General features: G+C 42.0%; 1 protein-coding gene across 5 annotated transcripts in view; it reads left to right on the top strand.

Annotated features, from left to right (window-relative positions):
- The window catches only part of cacna1ea (calcium channel, voltage-dependent, R type, alpha 1E subunit a), a 149,733-nt gene that overhangs the window by 99,045 nt on the left and 24,481 nt on the right, over positions 1-26,207 (top strand). For 2 of the 5 annotated variants that reach the window (XM_033621369.2, XM_033621368.2), the window contains exons 9-31: positions 175-278; positions 1,714-1,829; positions 2,094-2,147; positions 3,950-3,991; positions 6,309-6,404; positions 6,616-6,825; positions 6,945-7,057; positions 7,273-7,385; positions 8,963-9,094; positions 9,687-9,756; positions 9,923-10,040; positions 11,143-11,210; positions 11,421-11,512; positions 15,682-16,608; positions 17,211-17,455; positions 17,789-17,900; positions 19,534-19,663; positions 20,175-20,234; positions 21,467-21,573; positions 22,016-22,112; positions 24,516-24,676; positions 24,955-25,092; positions 25,678-25,879. In XM_033621369.2, coding sequence (XP_033477260.2) covers positions 175-278; positions 1,714-1,829; positions 2,094-2,147; positions 3,950-3,991; positions 6,309-6,404; positions 6,616-6,825; positions 6,945-7,057; positions 7,273-7,385; positions 8,963-9,094; positions 9,687-9,756; positions 9,923-10,040; positions 11,143-11,210; positions 11,421-11,512; positions 15,682-16,608; positions 17,211-17,455; positions 17,789-17,900; positions 19,534-19,663; positions 20,175-20,234; positions 21,467-21,573; positions 22,016-22,112; positions 24,516-24,676; positions 24,955-25,092; positions 25,678-25,879 — 3,507 coding nt within the window. The remainder of the gene's footprint in view (positions 1-174; positions 279-1,713; positions 1,830-2,093; positions 2,148-3,949; positions 3,992-6,308; positions 6,405-6,615; positions 6,826-6,944; positions 7,058-7,272; positions 7,386-8,962; positions 9,095-9,686; positions 9,757-9,922; positions 10,041-11,142; positions 11,211-11,420; positions 11,513-15,681; positions 16,609-17,210; positions 17,456-17,788; positions 17,901-19,533; positions 19,664-20,174; positions 20,235-21,466; positions 21,574-22,015; positions 22,113-24,515; positions 24,677-24,954; positions 25,093-25,677; positions 25,880-26,207) is intronic. The other 3 variants (XM_078168762.1, XM_078168763.1, XM_033621374.2) reach the window with 3 other exon arrangements.

Raw genomic sequence — 26,207 nt, 5'->3', positions numbered from 1 at the left:
ATCAATACACATGATGTCTCTGTTCGATGCCCTGCCTGCCCTCCGACTTAAACTTTCAGCAGCCACCCAAACACCTACACCTGTGTATTTCTGTCTTGTATCCCAGTGGCAGCATGAGTCTGCTCCAGCCGTGACGTGATTTTACTGAATTTAGAATTTATTTTGATGTTTCAGACCGACGATGCCTTGGGCCCCAACTGGAACTGGCTCTATTTCATCCCTCTCATCATCATCGGCTCTTTCTTTGTCCTGAACCTGGTGCTGGGAGTCCTCTCTGGGTAGGTTCATGTTTAAAGATACACTATGCAGGGTTTTCCTAAAAACAAAGCATGGACTCATACAGAAGTAATCCCTCTCAAACATGAGTTATGACCCACTAGAAGTGTGTTGAGTTTTGTTTCCTGCAGAGACTCTGCTGTCTGCCTGTGTTTTTATATTTTCCTCTTATTTTCTGTGTTCGGGCTATTTATGGGCGTACAGCAGGCATCCAAGAGACCCAGCGCCAAAGAAAAGCACATATGGCGAGGTGAAATGCCAAACGAGAATGAATATGGGTTTGACTTTCATTTTCGCTGCCAAGTATGTTTACAAACAGTTACCAGGAAGTTCAATCCAGGTTCATTTTAAACTCATTAAGGTTTCCGCCTTTTGTGAGGGAGATTTATGGGGCTTTTCTAGCTCATAGCTCATAAATACATAATTTTACCAGCTTTTTATTATGCTTGCCATGACTACATTGGCCTTTATCAACCAAATATGAAATAATACAACTTTCTGTTGATCGTATTTGTGTCTAAGCACATCTTTTCACCTAAAAATCTGAACCAAGGTGGTGCTTTTCTAGCCTGCAGGGACCAGGCATTGACCTACTGACCTTCTGATTCGTAGACAGCTGCTCTAGCTCCCGTGCTACAGCTGCCCAATGGGGCCTTTAGGTGGTCCTTTTTAACTCATTGGTGATGCAGGTGAAATGTTTCACTTTATGACTTGATTATTAGCTCCCATGCCAAATTCGTCTTAGGTGACGGGCCTTACAAAACAGCACACCGACACGGCAGGTAAGGGGGTTTGGGTGTGGGGCTTTGGCGCATTGTGGTGCCATGTGCCACAAGGGACAAAGGCATTACTTTCGCTGAGTAAGGGCCACTCAAACACACCATTAGTTTGGTCTTTGTCAGGATAGATTGAATCTTTTGTGGAGTGGGTACAGGTTCTGCCTACTAGTTTTCAGGCCCTTTCAAGTCTACACCACATCCGTCAAAGCAGACACCCCCTGAAATGAGCTACAGCCACACAGTCAGCTGGTGGTGTTGTTGCTGTTGATTTAGGACCTGGCAGTCTGAAAACCAGACAACACACTGTAAGTTGTTTTTTCACTGACTAGTGAGGTGGCTGGCAAACAAGCTACTGTCAAGCCAAACTGTGCTGTTTGAGTACATGGTGTTAAAGTCTATACAAGTTAATTAGTACTACAGAAAGGTTAATGGGGGATCCACATTATCATTATCTCCACTGAGCGAGAGAAGAGACCTCCTTTGCCTTGCTCTCCTCTCCTCTTGTGTTTGAATGAACAATGAGAGGAGCTTAGTTCAAGACAACAATAGCTCTTCCCGGGTGATTGTCTCCAAGAGGAATTATTTATCCATGTGACAGTAAATCCCCGTATCCTCAAAGAGTAAACAAATGATTCTGTGGTTTGATTCTGTTCTGCAGGGAATTTGCCAAGGAGAGGGAGAGGGTGGAAAACCGCAGGGCCTTCATGAAACTGAGACGCCAACAGCAGATTGAGAGAGAGCTCAATGGCTATCGGGCCTGGATCGACAGAGCAGGTAGCTTTAGTCCCAGTCACAGCGCAGGGAGACCAAGACTCTTGATGAGAAAAGCAAAATCGATATTTCACTTTAAGCTTTAAGACTAATCCTTTCAATAGTGGAACGTGGGACTATCTGATGCGACCTGCTTTCTGTCAGCTGCTTTCTCCACCGTAATTGAGATTTAGATATAGTCACAAAAGATGCCAGTATATCTCTTTCTCCATCTGAGCCATCATCTGCTGCTCATTTCTGATTGTGGCTTGACTTTTTGCTTTCTAGAGGAAGTGATGCTCGCTGAGGAGAATAAGAATTCAGGACCTTCTGCCCTCGACGGTAAGTAAGCAGAGATCATTATTTTTCCTGGTTTCATTGTGCACATTGTCTTTCTGCTATCCTCACATTGCTTTACATTCTGTCTATCTTCGACTGAATCAGTTTAATGCTGGCATGCACACTAAATGCACTAACTGTGCTTTGTAAAGGCTACTCAAGCAAATGCTATTAGAGTCTGTATTATGTATTTGTCTGTGATTTTAGCTTGACACGCTATTTTTAAAGGTATACATATTGGAGTTATAAAAGCTCTTTCCAGTGAAATTAAATTACATTTCAAGCTAGTTGATCATTTTTAGCCATACTAGCAGCAAGCAGTGTCAATGTCAGTTAGTTATAGGACCACCACTTTGGTCCAGGCTGAAATGTCTCAAAACTGGATTGCCATGAATTTTTGTTCAAACACTCCTGGAGGATGAATCCTACAGACTTAAGCTGGGCTCAGACTAGAGACGTTTTGGGCTGAGTTATCCCCACTTCACCCCTCCTGACTATCAGGAGAAATCCAGTCTGGGTCCTTGGTCGGAACCAATACTCAGCCCAGATTATTTAGTGATGTGAGAAGTTTACAGACCCTGTTTTAAACCTCATGAACTGCTCACATACTCATCAGGGCTGCCCTGATCGTTTCAAACATGTTTCACATTTAGAATTTAACATCTGGATGATTATGGTTATGATTACATCAGAATAGAGCAGCTGACGGTGTTGCTAAGTAATGCTAAACATTCTAGCCCTTGAGGCTAGTGTTAGTTAGGATACTGCTGTTGAGATTAAAACTGACTATTAAATCTCACCTCCAGCTCCCACTTTAAAATAAACATCTCGTGTTGACTGCGTCTCCCCAATCATTTTCTCGTTTAGCCTTCTGCTTTTGTTTTCAAAGCAAAGCATCATCAACATTACAGCAAAGTGTCGCACCTCGTCAATCTCCATTTTGCTTACATCTGCTTCCCCATGAGATCACGTGAGGTGGTGCATTCATGCTCCTCTAGCACAATAATGTTAATGATATCCTGTGGTCTGTGATGCGCCATTATTTTCAAATCTTGTAGTGTGCGCATGTTTGAAATCAGAGAGCAGAACATTTCTACTTATGTGTGTGATGCGACCCAAATTTAAAGTCAGGTAGGATTTTAAAATTCCTGTAGTCTCAGCCCGGCTTTAGGTGATCCTCTAGCTTTTATCTAGTGACATCACTAGGTCAGAATTTGAATTTTTCCAGTACTTGGATTCATCACCCCTGCAAAGCTACCCTTGTCTTACTTTAACATCAGCATAAATTGGGTGAGCAGCCCAGTACCAATGTCAAATAATGTTGTAACCAATCTTTATGCCCCACAGTTGGTATCAGGCGTTGCTGTCATAAATCTTAGCATTGTCACTGTGAACATGCTCACTAGCACAAATCATTGCTGTACCTACAGCCTCAAAAAGCTGCTAGCGTGGCTATAGTCTTTTAGCCTTGTTGATATTTCACTGCTGAGCTGGAAAACTTGAAAAGGATTCAATATTGACCCCAACTGCAGAAAATAAATACATAAATATATACAGTGCAGTATATTACGTAAGTTCAGGACATGTTGTATTGAGTGTGGTGCACTTGCACAGATTATACACCATTACATCGCTCTCTACAACTCTCAATGTCACATAGAGAAAATTAGCGCTGGTAGTGACACTAGACACGGTACCCTACAGACAGTTACTGTAAGTGCCTACTCTGACCCTCTCAACTCTACTTTGACCTTTCCTCCTCGCTAAACCAGCACGGCTTTTATTAAATGTTGATTGATTGGCAGCTCTCAGGAGCCTCCCAGAGTGGAGTACAGGTGGTGCCTATGGTGAGAACCGTCCTCTGTTCTGCTCTCGCCCTCACCAACTTCTCCACCTCATTTGCCCCACACACACACACACACACACACACATGCGCACACACTGTTGGTCAAATACAAACATACAAACACTTTGACATAGAAAAAGGAGAGCAAATCCTTGGTTCAGGTGTGTTTCTTGTTCAGTATGTTTCTGTCACTTGAAGAACAAAGCCACTCTGACAAGGTAGAAATAAATTGGATGATACAAATCTGTAGTAGAAACAGATAGTGGCTCCAGCTGTTGGGATGGAAATAAATGCGGAAGCTGTGATAGCTTTGATTAAAAAGAAAGGCGGCACAGTGCGGTTGCCATAGCAACCATTGGTCTGAAAAGGCAGCAGCATGCATGTGCTTGGGTGTGTGTGTGTGTGTGTCTGTATTTGTTGACAGGGCTCAGTGTTCATGCCTTTAGCAAACACTCCTCTGTGTGTGTGTGTGTGTGTGTGTGTGTGAGTGTGTGTGTGTGAGTGAGTGAAATGGCAGCAATCTTTTTGTGTATCTGTGTGTTTCTGTGTGTGTTTGATCAACAGCTTATTAAATAAAGTCCCCAAGCAAATATTGACTACAAGTAGATTCAGAAATCACAAGGTAGCAGGGAGATGTGTGTGTGAGCGAGGGAAGGATAGGCTGAAAGGTAATCATGAACAGTCAGTGAAAAGGCCAAAACATACTCATCACACTCACTCCAGCATGTGTGCACTGCACGGCGTGTCACCGATACTGTATGGCCGCAGCTCAAATAAGAGAAATGCATGGACCGTCAAGTCGCCTCAGAGCATGGTTTGCTATGACGGAAATCATATTACAGCAGCAGAAGGTTTGCAGTCAGTTTGTTTGGATCATTACACATTGTACATTAAATGATCATTTTTATCTCATTCAGCTGCAATGTTAATGAGCTCAACTTTCCCTCTCAGCTGAAACTTCACAGACATTAGCTTGTCGTGTAGATGATCCTCATTGTGATTCCTTTGTCATTTGCTTCATCATTATATAAGTTTCCACAGTTACATACTGCCTGAGTCTGCCTATTAGTGTTTTAAGATGTAAAGGTGGTCACACAAGGCTGTTTTTTGGGCCACGTAAACATGCAACCAGCAAAACTTCAAAAATCTATGATTCAGCCCAATGTGATCAAAACATTTATTCATTTATTCATCCAACTTTTATTTAAATCTTGAGGAAGCATTGAGGCAATGATGTCAAGAGTAAAATTAAAGCAAATTAAAACACAGAAACACTACACCTTCTGGAGGGCACAGGAGAACAGACGGATGGAGACAAAGTGACAGGACAGTAAGAGGCTGTTTACATGTACACGGTGATTTTGATAAACGGAGACATCTTCCTTCGTGCCCTTCGTTTACACGCAAACGGAGATTTCTCCTCTGAAAACGAGTCTTTCTAAAGACTCCGGCCAGAGTGGAGATTTTGGAAAACTCCGGTTGCGCGTTTGCATGTAAACTGAGATAAACGGAGATAGACGGAGTTATAGGCAGCAGACGTCACAGTATGCGCCGGAACTTGTGCCTGTGTCAAAAGTGCGACCTATGTTGCTATGGTGACAATGGATACATGGAAGGCTTGAGCTTCTCGTTACACTGCCACCTACAGGTTTGGCATGCTCTTGTGTATATATACATGGGTAAGTGAATTTTTTGAAAACGGAGACGGTGAAATGTCCGTTTATGAAAATAGCCGGCAACGTGTAAACGGCCTCTAAAACCAAACATGCACGATGATATGTTGCAATGGTTACACTGTGTTGTTCACAATTAAAAAAAACATTAATAAAGAAATGACATATGAAGCCATGTTGCCATTTAAGGCTTTATAAATAACTAGAAACCAGTGCCTATCACATCTAACTGTTAGAGATGGTCACCCAATGTTTTCATACAAGATGCATTGATAAGTAGAGTGATGGTTAGCAAATATAAATCTTAGGGTGGAGTGATAAACTGAATTTGGGGGTTTAAATAAAACAAATAGCAAAAAGTAAACAGTATTTTGTGGTCATGTTGCCCTAAAGTCTGCTTTGTGTCACCATCCTGAAATATAATATTATATTTTATATTTTTGGTATTTGTTTGTATGTTATTCTATTTTTTTTTAATTTTTTTTGTCTGTGTTTTTTTCTGAAAAGCTCTTTATTACCTTGTTAGGAGAAGAGCCATTTAAATGAAGCTTCTTATTATTATGCACACAGTATGTCCCCTCTAATTTCATCTTTTCATTCCATCTTGTTCTGGGACTTTTCATGCTCAACCTGCTCTGTCCGCAGTGTTGAAGAGAGCCACCACCATCAAGAGGAGAGGGATGGATGCGGTGCATCGAGGACAACCAGGGGAGGAACAATATGGTGACATCTCCTCTGTGGGTGAGTGGGAGCTGGACAGCCTCATGAATATGGGCACATAAAATGTAAGGCATACTTCAGTAGGGCACACTGAGCTCTGCTGCAGTCTGGTTGTAAACAGAATTGGGGACATAGTTAGAGATTCAGAACAGGAACATGTTGTACAAGCACTGCTAGTTGGGAAACAGTATCTCTCTACCTTTCCCTCTCTGTCTCCTGCTTATCCCTCAAGGCATCCCCATGGCTAGAGCAAGTATCAGGAGTGCCAAACGAGGTCCAACAGCGTATTTTCGCCGCAAGGAACGTCTCCTGCGCATCTCCATTCGCCGTGTGGTAAAGACACACACTTTCTACTGGACAGTGCTGGGCCTCGTAGCTCTCAACACGCTGTGTGTGGCCATTGTTCACCATAACCAGCCCCTCTGGCTTTCCAACTTCCTTTGTGAGTCACACTTCATTTGACCTTGAGGCAGTTTTAAACACCTGCTGTGAATTAATCAAATGGCTCTTCTTCATCATGTAAAGTTCCAAATCTAAATTCCTTTTTTTGTTGTTTTCCAGATTATGCAGAGTTCCTGTTTCTTGCTCTGTTTCTGACTGAGATGTTTCTGAAGATGTACAGCCTGGGACCGCGTCTCTACTTCCACTCTTCCTTCAACTGTTTCGACTGCAGTGTCAGTACTTTGTCTCCCTCTCTACATATTTGTTTTCCCCAAAATCCAGCTGCTTGTGTTCTTAAATTATGCAGCACCAGCCCTCTCTTCCTCTATACCTGTCTCTGTTGGATCTTCTCTCCTGTCTCACTGTGGCTCTGTCCTAGCTGTTAGCCTAGACTCATTTGTTTCTGGCGGTTTTTATTGAAGATGCATGTACGTTTATATGTCTGTAGGTGATCATTGGCAGCATCTTTGAAGTGCTGTGGGGTTTCTTCAGGCCTGGCACTTCCTTTGGCATCAGTGTCCTGCGAGCTCTCCGTCTGCTGAGGATCTTCAAGATCACCAAGTTAGTGCTGCAGCCTTCCTCGCTCTTTGCCATCTGTTGAGATGTTTCATGTTATTTACATGGTGCATTTCACTGTTGACTGAAAGCTAGCAGTCATGTTGAGTTTGTAGTGTTGATGTAATATGCAGTTTTTGTGTGTGTGTGTGTGTTGTGTAGAGAATTCTTTTTTATTGCATTTCTTAAAATTTGTAAATCTGTATCTCTCGATGGGCAGTTGAAAAAACAAATCAAAATTGATGCAGCAGAACCTCAGATATTCTCTAACTATACAATGAGTCGTACCTCCTTGTCAAAACATGGTACCTACATCAACCACAATGAAAACAATTAACTGTTTGCGACTGTTTGTTTCAGGATTTGGGTGTGTCATGCTAGTAGCGGCTTACTTAGCCTCAAGCAGAGATTAGGAGCGACATCACTTGGGGCAATTTATCAGACTTCACACAGATTCCTCTGGAGCCACCAAAGACTTTATACAACCACAGTTGGCACACCCCAGTTTGATCAAGCAGACACCGAGTACCAGCACAGAAGCTAAGCAATGTACTCCTCTGGATGTGAGCAGCACCAAAATGTATTTCTTACCTTGCAGAACTCGGGGAGTTGCTGGTTTACCTCTGCCTCGATCGGTTAGTTAGTGTGTATTATTGTGTAATTTTGGTGTTTCATAGGGTTAGTTTGGATTCACCAAAATCACACAGTAACACAAACTAACTAACTGATCGAGGCAGCAGAGACTAGCAGCTCCTGTATTTTACAAGGTAAAATTATTGTTTTTGTCAAAGGAGTCTGGTGGCTTTGAAGTGACCATAGATGGATATAACAGCTTCAGTTCTCTGTTGGAAAGGGCTATCTACGTATAGTATACACTTAAACTGATACTGTCTTTTTTTTTTTTACATGCCTTAGATACATTTGTTGCTGCTGCCCCTTCCACAGCAGTACATTGCTTAGTGCCTGTGGCAGTTCTCCCACCTGCCTCTTCAAACTGGGCGTGTGCCGACTGCCAGTGGTGGATGAAGTATTAAGATCCTTTGCTTATGTAAAAGTACTGATACCACGCTGTAAAAATACTCCGTCACAAGTAAAAGTCCTGCATTGAACATGTTACTCAAGTAAAAGTGTGTAAGTGCAATCAGGAAAATGCCTGTTGCCAGTTAGTTAATTTTTTTGGTCAATTGATCAATCGACTAATCATTTCAGCTGCACTTGTATATTTTCATATGTCTTGTGTGCAACAATCTTAATTTGTAAAGTGACTAGTAACTAAAGTGAGATGTAGTGCAGTAAAAGTTGAAAGTGGCATAAGATTAAAATACTCAAGTACATGCAGGTGCCCTTAATTTCGTACTTAAGTACAGTACTTGAATAAATGTTACATTGCATTGCTGCTGACCGCCATCTACTGCAGGTAATGCACTGACTATACTGATTATATACTGTAAGTACCTCATATAACCCCACGTCAAAAAATCTGAACTATCCATTTTAATTCCTCTTAAACAATAACATTAAGTATTACATTCACATTTTAAAAACCTTTTCTTGCACTAATGTGATATTTTGTGACTTTTAAGGTACTGGGCGTCGCTGAGAAACCTTGTCGTCTCTCTCATGAACTCCATGAAGTCCATCATCTCCCTCATCTTCCTCCTGTTCCTCTTCATCGTTGTCTTTGCACTCCTTGGCATGCAGCTCTTTGGTGGCAGGTAACACTAACTAGTCACCTACAGAATAAAGTGCTTGTAGTTCTGTAAAGAAATTGAGTCAAGTGAGGAACCATCTGGGCAGAAAGACAAATCTATTTAATCTGGCAGAAAATATAGACTGTTTTTCTCTCCCACTCAGCTCATTACTCATTTCCTGTGGTTCCTGCGAAGACAGATTTACAAACATTAAAAACAAGGCTGAGGTAGACTCCATGGCTCAGTAGATTCCTCTTTATTGAATACACTCAGTTTAGAGGAGAATAGATTGTCCTGTGGCCTGTTCACAGTTGTTTTCATTATACCAACAGACTGTGTGAGCTTGGTGGAGATCTCAGACTTTCTCTGTCACACACACACACACAGCTTTTGTTGCTTTGTTTTCCCCCGAGTCGATGCTGTTTCCCACAAGCTGTCACTTCAATAAAGGCCGGCCTTGTGTATGAACTGGCCTCAAGAATACAGAGCACATGGAAAAAAAACATCAGCCAGCCAGCTGGAGAGGAGGAGAATTGATTTCTCTCTGACCGAGAAAATAAAATAAACAGAAAAGTAGACCCAGCCCTGCTTTTTTAAGTGTGTCTCTTTCTCACAGGTTCATCTTTGAAGACTACACCCCGACAAACTTTGACACCTTTCCTGCAGCCATCATGACCGTCTTTCAGGTCTGGAAATAAACCTGTCAGTTTATTGCTAACACAATGTACTGCAGACACTCACAATATACAGGAAGTGTGGAGTTTATAGCTAAGCTCAACGGTGATGCTCAGGATAGTTTTGTAGATAATGTTCTGTGTGTTTGTGTGTGTCGTTGTGGGTGTGTTTTCTCAGATCCTGACTGGAGAGGACTGGAACGAGGTGATGTACAACGGTATTCGCTCTCAAGGAGGAGTGAAGTCTGGCATGTGGTCCTCTATCTACTTTATAGTGCTCACGCTGTTTGGAAACTGTATCCTTTATCACTCCTTAATTAAATATGAATGGTTTCATTTCCAAGTGCCATACACAGCACTTAATGCCTTCTTTTTAGTCAGTAGCCTATACTAACTACCATCAGTAATAAAATATACTAAAATAGATACCGGCCTGTCTCAGCTCGACTCAAGCCAGCTGATGGTGTTGCCTGTAAATCAGCTTGCCAAGTCACCAGTTCCTTGTTTTAGAAGATAAGGCACGTCACCTGTTTCAACAGCCAGTCATCTTGTGGCAAAGTCAACTGGTCAAGTCAATTACAAACTGTAAGCTGGTTGAAAATGGAGTTTTGGACAGAGGAAAGAGAGCTAACACCAACTCCTCTCACTGAAAGAACTGCTCTGGGAATAGATGGGAGAAACTGACAAAAGTGAGGAGATCACCTGTCTCAAGTTTACAGCATAAATTTGTATAAGCCCCCTAGGTATTCCAATGAAGCCCCTGTGGAATGCTCCAAATTCTCTACTCCACTTTTTTATGTTGTCACTGTGTCATTTTAACTAGACTTGCAGCTATAGCAAGTGTCTCACTATCCCCATTCATATTTTAAGAAGCTACAAATTATATCCAGCCACAAATAAAGACCCAAAACTGGATGTTAGAACAGAACTACACAGAAAACATAACTTTCTGCCGTTATTGCACAAAAAATTTCAATAAATCGATGATCAAATTTGTTTCTGAATTAGTGTTTTGTCGATCAACTAATTGATTAGTTGGCTAATCATTGCAGCTATAGACGATACACCATCTTGTCTAGTTGAAAAGGTGTAAAGTGGCAGGTTTCAGAATGTTGCAGGCTGGCGCATTGCACGTAGCTGCAAGTTTCAACTTGTCTTATGTAAATCTTTGATCTGACCAGAGCTTAAGATTGTGCAACTTTCACTTTTCACTTAACTTTAACAGCTAAAGCTTGATCAGTCATTTTAAGGTAAGATTCGTGTATGTTTCTGGGTAGGAAGGGGAGGATCTGTGGTTCTATTATCTGTCTCTTAACAAGCAGTTAATGTTGTGTCAGTCAGTATTGGTAGGGTTGCCCAGCTGCACTTTGACCATGTCCTTAACTCAACTGTGACAAGACACCCTGCTGAATGTCTTCTTGGCCATTGCTGTGGATAACCTCGCCAACGCACAAGAACTCACCAAGGTAATAAAAAGGTGGCAAAGAAAGAACAAGCCTGCTCTTGTTCTTGTTAGAGTCTGTGACTTAATGCTAAATAGTCTTAATAATCTTTCCACTCTGCCGTGTTCAGTCCTGCTCTCATCTCCTCTCATCACTTTGATTCTGTTTAATTATTTAAACTCACAGATGCTACAGTTGTTCCGCTGCCTTTTACTCCTCTTCTTTTTTGATCAGGATGAAGAGGAGGCAGAGGCAGCGTTCAACCAGAAGCACGCTCTACAGAAAGCGAAGGAGGTCGGACCGTTGTCCTCCTTCATGTCTTCAGAGTAAGTGCTGTATGCAGCCGCTCTCCCTGCCTGACCTCCTCCTCTCCTCACTCTGTCTCTCTCTTCCTCTCCCTCCTTCCTTCCTTCCTCCAGATTGTGTATATAGGACTGACCCAAAGTGCCAATATTTAGCACGAGTTGCTGTAACCCGCAGCAAATGGCAAGTTCATCATTAGGTGCAGTAGATTTGACTAACTAGACATGTCATGCAGAACAGTTGTAGGGTTATCAATACAGAACTTTAACTTGTGCACTTCAGGGCCTGTTGAGAGAATCAGTATTTGATGCTGCCCCATTACAGACTTGTTGATAGGTCTTTACTGAAAGGTCTACTATGTAGCCTCTGCCTGCTCCCAGCACTGTAATTTGCTCCAAATTGAAGTCCATGTCTCCATGGTTACTGGTTCCACTCCAGGATGGGAGGTGCTTATGATGTTGTCATGGTGACAGGGTTACTTAGTGTCCAAATTAACATGGTGTGTCCATTTCAGTAATAGACTCCTGGATTCAGCAAAGTGGTTGCTAGTAAAGAGTGTAAGGACGTGAAATAAAGTGTGTGCAGACTTTGATCTGTTGATTTCACTTGTGGACATTTTTGATAACATGACCTTGTTTTCTCAATGCTCAGGTTTCCAGCTTGCAGAATAGATTGTGTGTGTGTTTTTTTCTCAGGGATTGATTGCACAGTGCCTTGTTGTAGGTGGTGGAAGTGCATGTGCATGCACAAGAGTGAGGACCTCTGGCTCTGTGTGCACGCTGTGTATTGAGAAACAAGCAGTTTGTTGCATGGGCATGTGGAAGATTTAACAAGACAACATTTTGTTAACATAATTATGTACCTCCTTCTTTCTCGCTTTCTGTCAGGGCTGCACGATATACAAAAAAAAAGATATTGCAATTATTTTGACAGATATTGCAATTGCGATACGAGTCTTGATTGAAGTGGAGATTTTCCTGGGATCTGTACCAAACAAATATGTCCTCTTACATCTAGAATATGATTTGGACGAAGCCTCTCTGTAGCACCACAATGCTTTATTTATAATGGATGTTATGAAACATTTTACCTTTATCCAAAAAACTGCAGTTCCTGTAATTTGGATGTTGCACTAGGCCATATTGCAGTTTCGATAATATTTTAATTAATTGTGCAGCCCCACTTTTTGTCTTTCTTTCTGGAGGCCATTTTCCTAAAACTTACCTAACGGAAATAAAAATTAAAGCAGAGCAGAAAGAAAAGTAGAGATGTGCATCAGTTTGGGTTTAGCCATCCGAGGGTCAGGCTCCTGTCAGAGCCCATAGAGAAGACAGGAATACCACGGGGTCGTCTGGGCCGGCATCTGCATTCAGAGACGACACTCTGAACTTTAGGGGGCTCTGGTCTCATCTCCGATGTCAGCTATGAAACCCCGGTGGTACCTGCCCCCGCTGACCTTGAAGAAACTTGCATGACAGCATTTGCTCTATAAAGAAAGAGATGCAGCATGTTGGAAGCTGATGATGATTTCACTTTGGGAACGCATGCGTCTGGTCGGCATGATCAAAGGAAGAAAAACAGAAATTACACACTCTGTTTTTTACATACAGTTTATAACAAGTGATACATAGACTGGAATATTTGGATAGTGTTATCAGTGTGTGTACAGTTTTTCTTCCACTGTGAAGTCTTTAATCCCTCCCCCAAATGCTCTTGAGTATTCTGAATATTTTTCAAACTAATATTTTGAAGCTCCGCATATAAATTCCCTCATTCAGCTCTACTAGCATGTCCTAAAAGAATGCTAATGTGTGAGTGCTCTGAGGTGAGGGTGGTGTTCAGAGCTGCATCCCAATGTGGTGGTTTTTGTTCAAAGGGTATCTAAATATGCACTCTTCTGCTGTGTTTGCTGATGGAGCCCATCTCTGTGTTTTCTACCTGTACCCATATCGTAGCTCAGACTGTCTTAACATCTCAATCTTACTTAAGATGTCTTCTTATCAATGTTGCGCTTACTGTTGATGTTTATGAATGTTGTTTAATTGTTTCTAATACTGCTACCATCTTGTTTGTCAATGTGCCGCTTGGCTCCAGTGGAGACACACAGCAAAGCATCAGGGGTTCAGTCAGTTTTTGGTCTCAAAGTGTTTCTTTTATCATTACAAACATCTAAAAGAAGAGATGTGTGCAGTGGAAATATTCTGTTGCAAACAGAATACACGATGTAGCAACTAAATGTTCAATGAATAATTCATCTGTGCCTGTAGTCTTCTATTCCAGTTTTACACTTAAGCAATGAATAACAAATTCAGAACAGCTGGTAAATGACTTTAAAAGTCTACATACAGTTGTTTTGATGACTTTGATCTTTGCGTTTGTCTTTGAGGATTGTTTGCTGTGTGTCTCCTAGTCTGTTTTGTCTCTGCTCACAAAAGCACTAATGTCTTGTTTTCAACCAATCGCTCATTGATAACACGGACCACACAAGAGTCCACGTTCCAGTAAGTAACACTGTCTGTTCAGCTCTCTGAATCTCTCACTAACGCCTGTCTGATTTTCTTACGTGGGTAAATGTCCCAGTCTCATCCTGTGTGGTTTTCTGTCTCATGCTCTGTCCTGTACCTCCAAACTCTCCAACCTTATTTTACTCCACCTTTTTTATATCTATTCCACTGGTTTCATTCTGCATTTTTTGTTATTACAGTCACACAACAACCTCTGGCTTGGTTAATTTATCACCTAACATCTTCATTGATTCAGTACAATGCTACATGTTGACATGAAATAACTCTTTGTTGTTGAGAAACGACTCAAACATTAGACCAAACCTCTTGTTAGTACATGTACTGTGATATTCATTTTTTTGGCTCAAACGTCTTGATTGCTAATTTACATTTTATTAAACAAAAAGGGAACCTAGAAAGAATCTTAAGTCCATCAAAGCAGATTCAGAAACTCAAATTTTGGTGAAAACTCAGCATGCAAAAGAAAAATGATTTCAAATAACAATACAAGATTAAAAAATTAAAGTGAGAGACAATGACCTTCATTTAACCCCTCTGAACTTTAAAGCTGGGGTAGGCAGTATCTGGAAAAGGCAAAAAAGAAAACACTGCAGAATTTGAAAATATAGCCTCCTCCTGCAGCTCTCTGCTCTCTGTCCAAAACCCCTTCCTCCAGAAGAACACAGGTAGATGCAGGTGCTTCAGTAGTAACCCAGTGTTTCCCATACATTGATTTATTTAATATTGTTGCCATGTAGAGTTGCACACAGCTCATTTACTCAGATCCTCCTTTATCAGCCCATAAATAAGACAAAAAATTAGCAAGCTAATGTTAGTAACCCACTGTCCTTTTGCCTCGCTCCCCACCACTGCGGACTACTTTTTTGGAAGGAAATCTAGCAGCAGCCAGTCAATGGCCGTGGCGGCTCTCATTCGGCCAACACAAACCCTCCTAGCACTGGGTGGCCAGCAGCAGCGCCGGGTCTAACCTGTTAGCTGCTCCGGCAGGGAGCTAGGGCTTTCTGGTCCCCCGGAGCTGGGGTTGCACTGGCTGGATTCAAAGTTGGCTGCCAACTCTCCTGTAGCAAGGTGGTCTGTAGCAGCGGGGTGTGAGGCAGAGGACATGCTGTGATTCTAGGCCTTAGCTAAAATTAGCTCCATAAATGTAACCTTTATTCTGCAGCTGTGAGCATTTGGCTCTGGTTAGCAGAAGGCTGAACTATTAGCAACATTTTCTGTCCATCTCTGAAACACTTCGCGAATAGTGACACACTTTGTTTCATTTATTGTCAAACTCTCTTAGACTCTCTTTTTTTTGGTTGCTTTGCAATATTGCCAGTTGTTGCCAATGCTGGAATAGCAACTTTCTCAGCAGGATTCTCTGCCATTGAATCAGGCTGTCACCGAAGGGACGTGCACATGCATCTGCATTGGTAGAACAGCCAGTATGAACACGCTCTCTTTTAAATGACCTGTGGTTGGCTAAAGTCTGCCACCGAGTCAAGAGGAGGTGCAGAGGTCTAGTTTTCTCTCAGTCCACTTCAGTGACAATATGCTCAAAGTTTATTATGGGATTTGTGCCTAAAGATGCCAATATGAAACTGCCTACCCGAGCTTTAAATGTGGGGCTGCATATAATAAAATTTGCTTCTATATACTGACATTCTGTCTTTTCTTTCTCTTCTCAGGGGAAGCCGGAGGAGGCGGCCCTACCTGTACAGGAAAAGAGCCATCCACCGCAGCCGGCCAACCTACTCCTGCTCCCTGGAGGAGCCCCTGGGCAGCATCAGGGAGGGCCGCCCACCCCCACCTCTCAACCCCTCTAACTCTTTCATGTCCAGGAGAGAGAGAAGAAAAAGGATGACCATGTCAGTGTGGGAGCAGAGGACCAGCCAGCTGCGGAGACACCGCCAGATGTCCAGCCGAGAGATCCTGTTCAGCAACCCCAGCGAGGAGAAGGACGGGCCCCCTGCTTCATCCCAGACCCACCAAGGACGTCCCCTGTCACTGCATCGCAAGGCCATGGAGCACACGCATACCGGGAGTTTGAAGCACCTGACCGACCCCTTAGCCTCCCCAGTCAAAAAACAGGGCTTAGGCTCTTCCATGTCTATGGATATGTCTCTTAACGCCGCCCTCTGTGGTGTCATACCTGAACCACCATCAGTGCTGGTGCCAGAGCCATTGGATCCTACAAACGAGCCCCTTCCTGATGCTTCTGTATCTGTGGCCATACCAGAGCCTCCTGAGTCAGACCCCATCACTGAAAAAGGAAAACTGGGCATTAATCGGAGTCAAAACTCCGTCAGTGAGCGCCGCAGCCCCAGATTGAATGGCGAGCGTCAGCACAGGGCAGTAAAGAAGTTCAGACCACCAGATAACCTTGACACACTGACTCCTGAGATAGGAGGTCATGGTGGAATCAGAGGCAGGAGGGCCCTGCATCACTGCGACCATCAGAGCGGTTCCAGAAGTCAGGGGTCGTCACCTGGGAAGGGAAGCCACTTGTCAAGTCGCTCAGTCAGCAGAGAGAGGAGGAGAAATCCAGGGAAAGTGGAGGACAAGGAGGCAGGGACGACAAAGGAGGAAGAGGTGTCCAAACCTGATGAGAGCAGGTGAAACAGCTGCTTATTCAATGTGTTTGGTTGTATTTGTTTGGCAGTATGTTTCAAATTCAAGAAACAGATAAAGTCAAAGTTAGAAGAGATTCATCCCAGGATGTCACATTTAGATTTTTAATGCCAGAGATTTTCAGTGACCTGTAGATGTTATGTAACAAAACACAGACATTGTTTTTATGTACTCAGTAGATCTAAGCACAGGACTGTGTATCAGCACTCTGCACAAATAGATTCATCTGTGCTGTGAATATATATTATGACCTTGTTTAGGGGAACGCAGGGAGTAACATAACAAGTTTACCCAAAATGACGAGAGGCTGCTAAAACACATTCAAATGTAACGACATTTATTTACTGAAGAATGATTCACGGCTGCATGTTTTTATTATTTACACCTTAATTAGGTAGTCAACAGTAGAGAAATTACAGAAATGAAAAAACAAAGATGAGAAACGACATGCAACCGACCTGATGTAACTGGGGACATTGTGGTTTATAGTCGGCTATCGATTCACCTCCTGACAGCACTGACCATATTGTAAGTGTATCACTGTCCTCCTGTGTGTCCAGTAACAGCTTTGTCTTTGTATTTTCAGACAGGGTGACAGGAGTGAAGGAGGAGACGCTGACCCACCAGACAACCAGAGCCACAGTGACGACCAGTGTCCTCAGAAGCAAGAACAACCTCCTCAGCAATCAGAGCCGTCACCTCCTGTCATCCCAGAGAGCAACAAAGAAGAGAAGGAGACAGAGCAGGAGCAGGACAAGTCTCAGCTCAGCTCCAGTGTGATCATCGAGGTGCCCAACGTGCAGTCATCTCTAGAGCTCTCCACGATCACAGGTATTTGAGATGAGAAATAGGCCATGCAGAGTCATGCTTCATTTTATATCTATTACACCTAAGCTAAATCGTTGCCTCCACAGTTCAGGCATTTTTAGAAGCGGTGAGTCATGTTATTGTCTAAGCTAGTCCCCATAGCTCACTGATTTGGCTTACTGCTGCTGAGCTTGGTATAGGCTCAGTGGATGTTTTCCACATCAAAATCCCTTTTTGTAAACTAAATTTACAAGTTTTAACGTGGCTGTGTGAGGCCTCCTCCACTCTACCATCTTCTCATTCTACCCTACTCCTCCTCCTCACACCTATTCATCTTCTTCTCCTGACCTTCCCCAGTCAACAGTAAGGACCCTGAAACCTGCAAGTCAGAGAAGGAGGAGGCAGATGAGACAAAGCCTGTCAACACTGTGACTCCAGACAGCATGTTCATTTTCAAACCTGACAACCCGTAAGTTGCTGCCGCCAGGATGGACTCAATAAAACTGAGAAATGATGACAAACATTGCATGACCTCGGAAAAAATTGGCATTACTGGGACTGGGCCGTAGAGATGTCTGCCTTCTCTCCAGTATAACGGAACTAGATGGCACTTGGCTTGTGGTGCTCAGCGTGCCAAAAAAATACATGTGAAAAACAGCAATGTCTTTTTCCAGAAATCATGACCTGGTTACTCAAGATGATCCACAGAGCTTGTTGTGAGCAGTTTTATGTTGGAACTATTTTCTTTCTACCAAACTACACCTGCCACCTGTATCACCGAGCAGAAAGAAGCTTGCATCTACTCATGGTCAAGACGCTTGGGCTCATGACAGTGAGAGATGTAAACACCAATGGCATCTTCCTTTACTAAGCTGTAACATTAGCTAGCTCTGTGGTACATCTACTGCCAGCCCACCTAGCCTGGTAAGAGGTGGGTAGAGTACTGAAAATCTATACTCAAGTAAAAGTGAAAATTACTGTTTCAAAAACCTGTTCAAGTAAAAGTTTTTTTTTTTTTTTTTTTAAAAGGTTTAGAAATTAATTTTAGTATAAGTTAATTTCCATTTTAATATTTTTAGGATGTGTTGGCCAGCACAAAAAAATAAAATAAAATAATAATAATGATAATAAGACAGGTCTGGTTGATAAACAAACTTTTGATAATAAAACAAACAAATAAGGAAAGCCTATACATTTGAGATATGAACAATCTCCCACTGTCTCTCCATTTCCTCTCTACTCCTCTCTTCTTCATCATTACATCAAAGATTAACATTATTCATGAAAAATTCATCATTGCATCGTGGTCAAGAGACATGGTGCTTGTTTTTCTTCAAGGCAGCTACAGTTGAGGTGCTCCCTCTGCGCTCTGTCCCCCACACTAAATCCTCTCATTTAGAACAGACTCTTTGTAATAAAGGTATAAATGAGAAATGTAGTGAATTAAAAAGTGGATTAGTGGCTCAAAAATACACTCAAGTAAAGAATAGAAGTATAGTTATAAAAAGACACATAAAAAATGTACTTGTTTGATTAAAATTTTGTTTTTACTCGTGTGTGTTGGTTGTGATGCATTACTACCCACCCTTGCCTTGCAGCACTGAGCTTCACAGCTCATTTTAGGAGGAGGCCATTAATGTTTACGTATCGCACTGTCACAAGCCCGAGCCTCTTGACCATGAGTAGTAGTTCTTCTGTGCAGTGAAACGGCTGGCAGATGTAGTTCTGTGGAAAGAAAATAGTTCCTACATGACTGCTCTGAGCGAGGTCTGTGGATTATCTTGAGTAACCAGATCACGACAAGACATTGCTGCTGAGTATTTAAAGTGTATTTTTTGGCGCTTTTAGCACCACAAGCCAAGTGCCACCTAGTTCCATTATATTGGAGAGAAGGCAGACATCTCTACAGCCAATTACTCCAACACGCTGCAACTCACACCAAAACAATCTAGACTGATAAATAGCACTCCAGGTGAAAGGAAAAACATATGTTTTTGATTTGGGGTTGAACTGTCCCTTTAAGCCTGCACAGTCTGACTCTTAGTAGATATAGACCCTGACCTCTGCATCACATCTCCACTCTGCCATCTGCTCTCCCTCAGGGTGCGTCGAGCATGTCACTACGTGGTGAACCTCAGGTACTTTGAAATGTCCATCCTGCTGGTCATAGCTGCTAGCAGTATAGCGCTGGCTGCTGAGGACCCTGTAGCCACTTCCTCTAACTGGAATAAGGTTTGTGTGTTCACGTTCATGTGTTTATCATCTGTCTGACACAGGGACAGCTGTAACATCAGGAGCCAGTATATCTCTTCCGTTTCTACATTCTCCTGAACCACTCTGAAATACAATTTCAATCATTGTTTATCTGTACCCTGGGTCTCATAGCTTCATCTGCACTAAGCAGCAGAAGTGCCTTAAAGAAAAAGATTTCCTTCAGTTGTTTTGCAAAAGGCCGCTAATGAGACTTGATGGGGGGCAGTTAAATTGTTGATGAGTGAGGAAATTACAGTGTGAGACAAACTGAGGCTGGTTGTTTATGGGAGGAATTAGGCTAATCATCATTTGAGGGGACTGTTTCATACCAAACCACAAGATGAGACTCTGAAATCAAATAGTCCTGAATGTCTAGAAGTCAATGTAACCAGCTGAAACCTTTTTAATTATTTATGTTTGTTACATCCTAAATTCATCTGACCTTCTGAGCCTTCTCTTTGATGGTCTTTCTGTCTCACACTTATTCCAGGTTCTGAGGTATTTTGATTATGTGTTCACCGGAGTCTTCACATTTGAAATGATTATAAAGGTGAGTTACTATGTGAAGATGGTGTGATAATGACATGTCACTGTGTTGTGATTGATTGCAAGAAATGGTGGTGGTGGAATATACATGTATAACTTTTTCAACCAGAGTTCAACCGTGTCATTTGACGCACAGTTTCAAATCATTTTGGCTCATGAGCCCTTCAAAAAAGCAGTGTTTACTTGCGACCCCTCATCTCCAGTTGTATATGTTTATTGGTTGTGACCAGTTTAAAGATTAATTCTGTGATTCTGAAGACAGATTTTTTATATTTGAACTCAGCACCCAAATTAATACACCCCTCCCATCACTGCTTCCTCAGAAGCTATGTATTACCATCCCACTCACTAGTGTTGTGTTACACAGTTTTTATGATGTCTAACAAAATAGTGCCCCACTAATGGTGTCGTCATCTAACATAGTTAACATAAAGTTACGTAGGTAGGTAAGTCAAGTTATGTAGGCTAGGTTTGGGAAAAGACATGTAGTGATGGCATACTTTAAAATAACTCAAAGTTCACTTGGTTTTACTCAAGACATGATTGCCTTTCTTCTGGGGGAAAGTCTTGTGTTTGTTTGACCCACCCAGCACCCCAACTTGCCTCCTTAAAATAACTCTTTGTATTACTTCTTTCCCTTTTTAACCTGTCAGTGCACTGGTCATGTGATTACAGTCATCCCAATTATGTGGGTTATGTACAAATTTTGGTGCATTACTTTTCGTAGATATACAGTACATACAAATAGTGCAGGAGAACAGCCTTGGTCCAAGCCACTTTGTTTCCCATTTACAGAGCCAGGGCTGTATGTGTACACCAGATTTTTTTGGACAGAAAGTGTAATAGAATATAATGTTTTATTTGCCCCTTTTTTTGCAAATTACCAGTTAATTTGTCCTCCTTGGGAATCTAAAAATTATTTAAAGATTCAAGGGTTGTCTGATAAAAGAGCCTGTTGTTGTGCAGCAGCAGTGGTTAACAGTTCTTTCTACTTTCCTCTGCTGTTAATCATCTCACGACTCCTTGTAGGGGTTCCTATCCTCACGTTGGGAACCACTGATTCATGTTACCCTCGGAGCAACAAACAGCTTTGTCAGGCCCAATGCTCATTTAATTTAACTTGTTCAGGAGCTTGACACTGAAACTCGAAATGCATAAGAAGATGTGAATTCGTAGTTGAATCCAAATTATCCTGGAGAAGGACATTTTTTCTTAACACTCTTGTTTTGTCTTCAGATGATTGACCAGGGTCTGATCCTCCACGATGGCTCCTACTTCAGAGACCTGTGGAACATCCTCGACTTCATCGTCGTGGTGGGAGCGCTGGTGGCCTTCGCCCTCTCGTCAGTCACATTATTTATATACATCTAATTAATCACATGCACTAGTCATACGTCTAAACATCAAAGCGTCTTTAAATCAGATGTTAATGAGCTTTATCTGCTGTAAATGTTGCACTTCATGCAGTCATCCTCTCCATGTTGTTTATAACATTATAACTGTTGATATACTTGTCCCTCTTTCCTGTTTTTCTCCATCTATGGGTGATGCCTCTTTGGGATTGACCATCAGCAATGTTTTGGGGTAAAAATCAAAATAGTCCTCCTCTTTTAGAACAAATACTGTATTTAAGTATGCAAATTTCAGAGTGTAGAATATGTCAGATTAAACATAACATAACAACGGACAAATAAGGTGGGAAAAACAAACAAAGAAGTGTCTAAAAATTTTATATTTACTATTCTGCAATGATGTGATGCTCACACTGTTTGTCTTTCTGCACAGAAACAACAAAGGGCGGGACATTAAGACCATCAAATCTCTGAGAGTGCTGCGTGTCCTCAGACCGCTTAAGACCATCAAGAGACTTCCTAAACTCAAGGTCAGAATTGCTTTGTCTTTGATATCTTGGTTGCAGACCTGAGAGCAGACGCAGAGTGAGTAGAGAGATGAGGGGATAAGCAATGAAGTGACAAACTGTGAGCATCAGGGCATGAAGACTTGTTGTCAAACCTCACACGTAGTCTGTCTGCAGGGAGAAAACAAAGCATAAAAGCTTGCGCATACACAGGTGGCAGGCTCCTGAAAAACTTTAAAGCACCAAATACACTCCTCAGTGGGAGAAGGAGTAATAGAAAATGGAAACTGAGGTGGTGAACTGCAGACAGGAAGAGAATAGAGAATGAAGAAAAAAGAATAAAGAAGGAACAGACAATAAGAGAGGGGAGGCAGGGAATTAGGCAGTGTAAGAGGCAGCTGGAGGACCATCTGAGTGTGCTAACAGGTACTCATTTTAGGATTGTTACTAATACCATTCACACAGAGCAGTGAGTGACAGATAGACACATCGCGTTATAATCACAGGGAGAGGCAGTAAAGAACATTCATTTTACCCAAAGGGCCATTTCATACCTTTAAACATACAGTTCTTGATCACATTTTTAGCTCGGAGTAGAGCCGCTGCTCCTTCGCATCGAAAGGGGTCAGTTGAGGGGGTTCGGGCATCTGATCAGGATGAAAAAAAAAACCATTTAATTTATAGAACCCATGAATCCTTGTACTATGATGTGAGCTGGCTAGTGCGAAATCAGTGTCAGCACTTATACGCAATGACAAGATGGACTAGTTAGCTAACATTTATGTACTATTGAAACATATTTATCAGTTAGCTGTATAATTTATTACAAGTGTAAGGACATTCTCGTGAGTCACAATGGATTGTCTTGTTACTTTTCAAGCATATGATGTACCGTCCACCTCAAAAACCACAGAAGTGCTAAGGGTGGGGGCGTCAGTGGCTTAGTGGTAGAGCAGGCGCCCCATGTACAAGGCTGTTGCCGCAGCGGCCCGGGTTTGACTCCAGCCTGTGGCCCTTTGCTGCATGTCATTGCCTCTCTCTCTCCCCCTTTCATGCTTGTCTGTCCTATCAATTAAAGGCCAAAATGCCCCAAAAAATATCTTTAAAAAAAAAAAGTGCTGAGGGTGAGGCAAACACACCAAGCCACGCTACAACTGCTATGAGAGAAGACTCAAAAATATTTAGAGAATTATCTTGAGTGCGACTCAGTTTTATTCAGTATATATACTGTAGAATGGGGTCCCTGCTCCATCTCTCTTTGAGCTAAGGGATCCTTGGCCTGAAAAAAGTTAAAGACCTCTGCTTTACATTCATTTCGCACCTTCCAGGCAGCCACTGGTTTCAGTTCATGCCAGTAAAACTCACACTTGCTGTTTTTGAGTACTGGTGTGAAACTGCAACATTAAACGGATAGTTCAGATTTTCTATAGTGGGGTCTTATGAGGTACCATCCAAGGCAGGAGAGGACCATAGGGTGTGAGGGGCAAACATGGATCTCCAGTTAGACAAGTTTTATATGCTATATTGAGTATATTTTCATAGCTTTACCTTGCTGGGGAACTGAAGCTGTTGTATCCATCTATGCTGTCTTCAAAGCCACCAGACTCCTTTTACAAAAACACTACTTTATAATCTCACAGAATACGGGAGCACCTGGTCTACCGCTGCTTCGATTGGTTAGTTTGTGTTATTGTGTGACTCTAGTGAATCTGACTAACCCTTTAAAAAAACCAAAGTGACACAATAACACAAACAAACTAACTTATTGAGGTAGTTGTAGACTAGTAGCTCCTGTGTTCTGCAAGGTAAAATTACTGTTTTTGTTAATGGAGTTTGGTGGTTTCAAAGAGAGCATAGATAAATATAACGGCTTCGGTTCCCTGTTGGAAAGGACAGTCTGACAGCAAGATAAAGTAGTGAAAATATTCTCAATATACTATACAATTAAAATTATTTGAGTGTACAGATTGATTTTTGAGGTGGGACTTTTTGAAGGTGGATAAAATATGTTTTGCTGCTGCCCCTGTCCACAGCAGCTGCATTATCGTGTGATGACACCATAAATTTGACTGAATAGATAATTTTTTTTATTTTTTTTTTTTTTTTTTTTTAAGATATGTTTTTGGGCATTTTTTGCCTTTTTAATGGATAGGACAGCCAAGTATGAAAGGGGGAGAGAGAGAGAGGGGATGACATGCAGCAAAGGGCCACAGGCTGGACTCGAACCCAGGCCGCTGCGGCAACAGCCTTGTACATGGGGCGCCTGCTCTATCCACTAAGCCACCAATGCCCCAGAATAAATAAACAGTTATGCACATCAGGGAAAATCCTGAAAATGCTGCCTGTTTTTTGCTGCAGTATCTGCACAGACCCCGTTCACTCCCTGATCTCACCACGTTATTCATCTCATGTGTCTCTCTCTTCCAGGCGGTGTTTGACTGTGTGGTGACGTCTCTGAAAAACGTCTTCAACATCCTGATCGTCTACAAGCTTTTCATGTTCATCTTTGCCGTCATCGCTGTGCAGCTCTTCAAGGGGAAGTTTTTCTACTGCACAGACAGTTCGAAGGACACAGAGAAGGACTGCCAGTAAGGCTTTTTTTCTTTATTTTTCCTTTATCTTTCTTAAATCCCTACTTTTTATGAGCACTGTTGTGTTTTTCCTTCCCGATACTGATTCAGATATCTGAACTTGTGTATCAACCAATACAGAGTACCAATCTGATACCTTTGTTCTAAAAAAAGTTGACTGTATACTACTAACCCTGTATGCAGTGGTGATATTTCCTTGTTACAACCTTTCTTCTGTTGCCCCTGCTCTCCTCCTCCTCCTCCTCCTCCTCCTTCTCCTCCTCCTCCTCCTCCAGGGGTTACTACATCGACTACGGGAAGGACAAGAAAGAGGTGAAGAGAAGAGACTGGAAGAGACATGACTTTCACTACGACAACGTCATCTGGGCTCTGCTCACTCTCTTCACTGTTTCCACCGGGGAGGGATGGCCTCAGTGAGTGTTTGCCTGGAATCAGCGGCAGAGTACTAATTCTCATGCTGGTTAAGGAAATTCAGCAGGAACTTTCCCACATATCATCTTCCATTCTTAGAGGGCTCATTAGCTTTTATGAGCATTATAACCTTTTAACATGTGGCTTGTTCTTTGGTAATGGTCAAATCTGACCTTTGATGAAGGAAATATAATAGATGTGATTAACTTAGAAAAGATTTTTGCTATTCATTATCTCACAATAAGGTTACGCCAATAATTCACTGACAGTGCTTGTGGGTTTGTACTGTTCCAACCCTTGTTAATTGACTGCCGCTGTGGATATAAATTAAAATGATATCCTCTTCCAAATAGCAAATTGGCATTTGATCTCCACCCCACTGAGCAAATAATTCAAAACAGTTTCTTCCTAAACTAATAACTGCTATAAGTAGCAGTAAGTGTGCAAGATTCTCAGTTTTGCATTTTGATATATCCTCAGTGAATGTTATAGTAAAATTATTGCTGTTTCTGTCCTGCTAAACAGTGGAAGTTCTCATAATAGCATTAGCATTAGCTTTGGTCAGCAACGTGTCTCTGCTCTTCCAGGGTTCTGCAGCACTCAGTGGATGTGACAGAGGAAGACAGAGGTCCGAGCCACGGCAACAGGATGGAGATGTCTATCTTCTACGTCATCTACTTTGTCGTCTTCCCTTTCTTCTTTGTCAACATCTTTGTGGCCCTCATCATCATCACTTTCCAGGAACAGGGGGATAAGATGATGGAGGAGTGCAGCCTGGAAAAGAATGAGGTGAACAAACAAACGCTTTCTCTGTGTCTTTTCGTGGTTATTGACCCATAAGCTTCTTTCTCGTCTAATCAGCTTTTTTCATTTTATTTTTTCTCACTTAATCTGGTCACACTTTGATGTTCCATATCTCTTCCTTTCTCTGTCTCTTTACTTTATTCAAAGTATAGATTTACTGTCTAGTCTGTGGAGCATGAATAGATCAAATTTACTCTGACTGGCTGTGTTAAGCCATAAGCATTGCATCATCAAAAGTTTTACATTCTTATTAGTGAGTGTTGACAACTATTTTGTGATTTTTCCGATTAGCACCTGTTATACTTTAAAGACA

The sequence above is a fragment of the Epinephelus lanceolatus genome, chromosome 6 (assembly GCF_041903045.1).
Source record: "Epinephelus lanceolatus isolate andai-2023 chromosome 6, ASM4190304v1, whole genome shotgun sequence".
Lineage (NCBI taxonomy): Eukaryota > Metazoa > Chordata > Actinopteri > Perciformes > Serranidae > Epinephelus > Epinephelus lanceolatus.
This window is presented reverse-complemented; position numbering and strand designations above follow the sequence as displayed.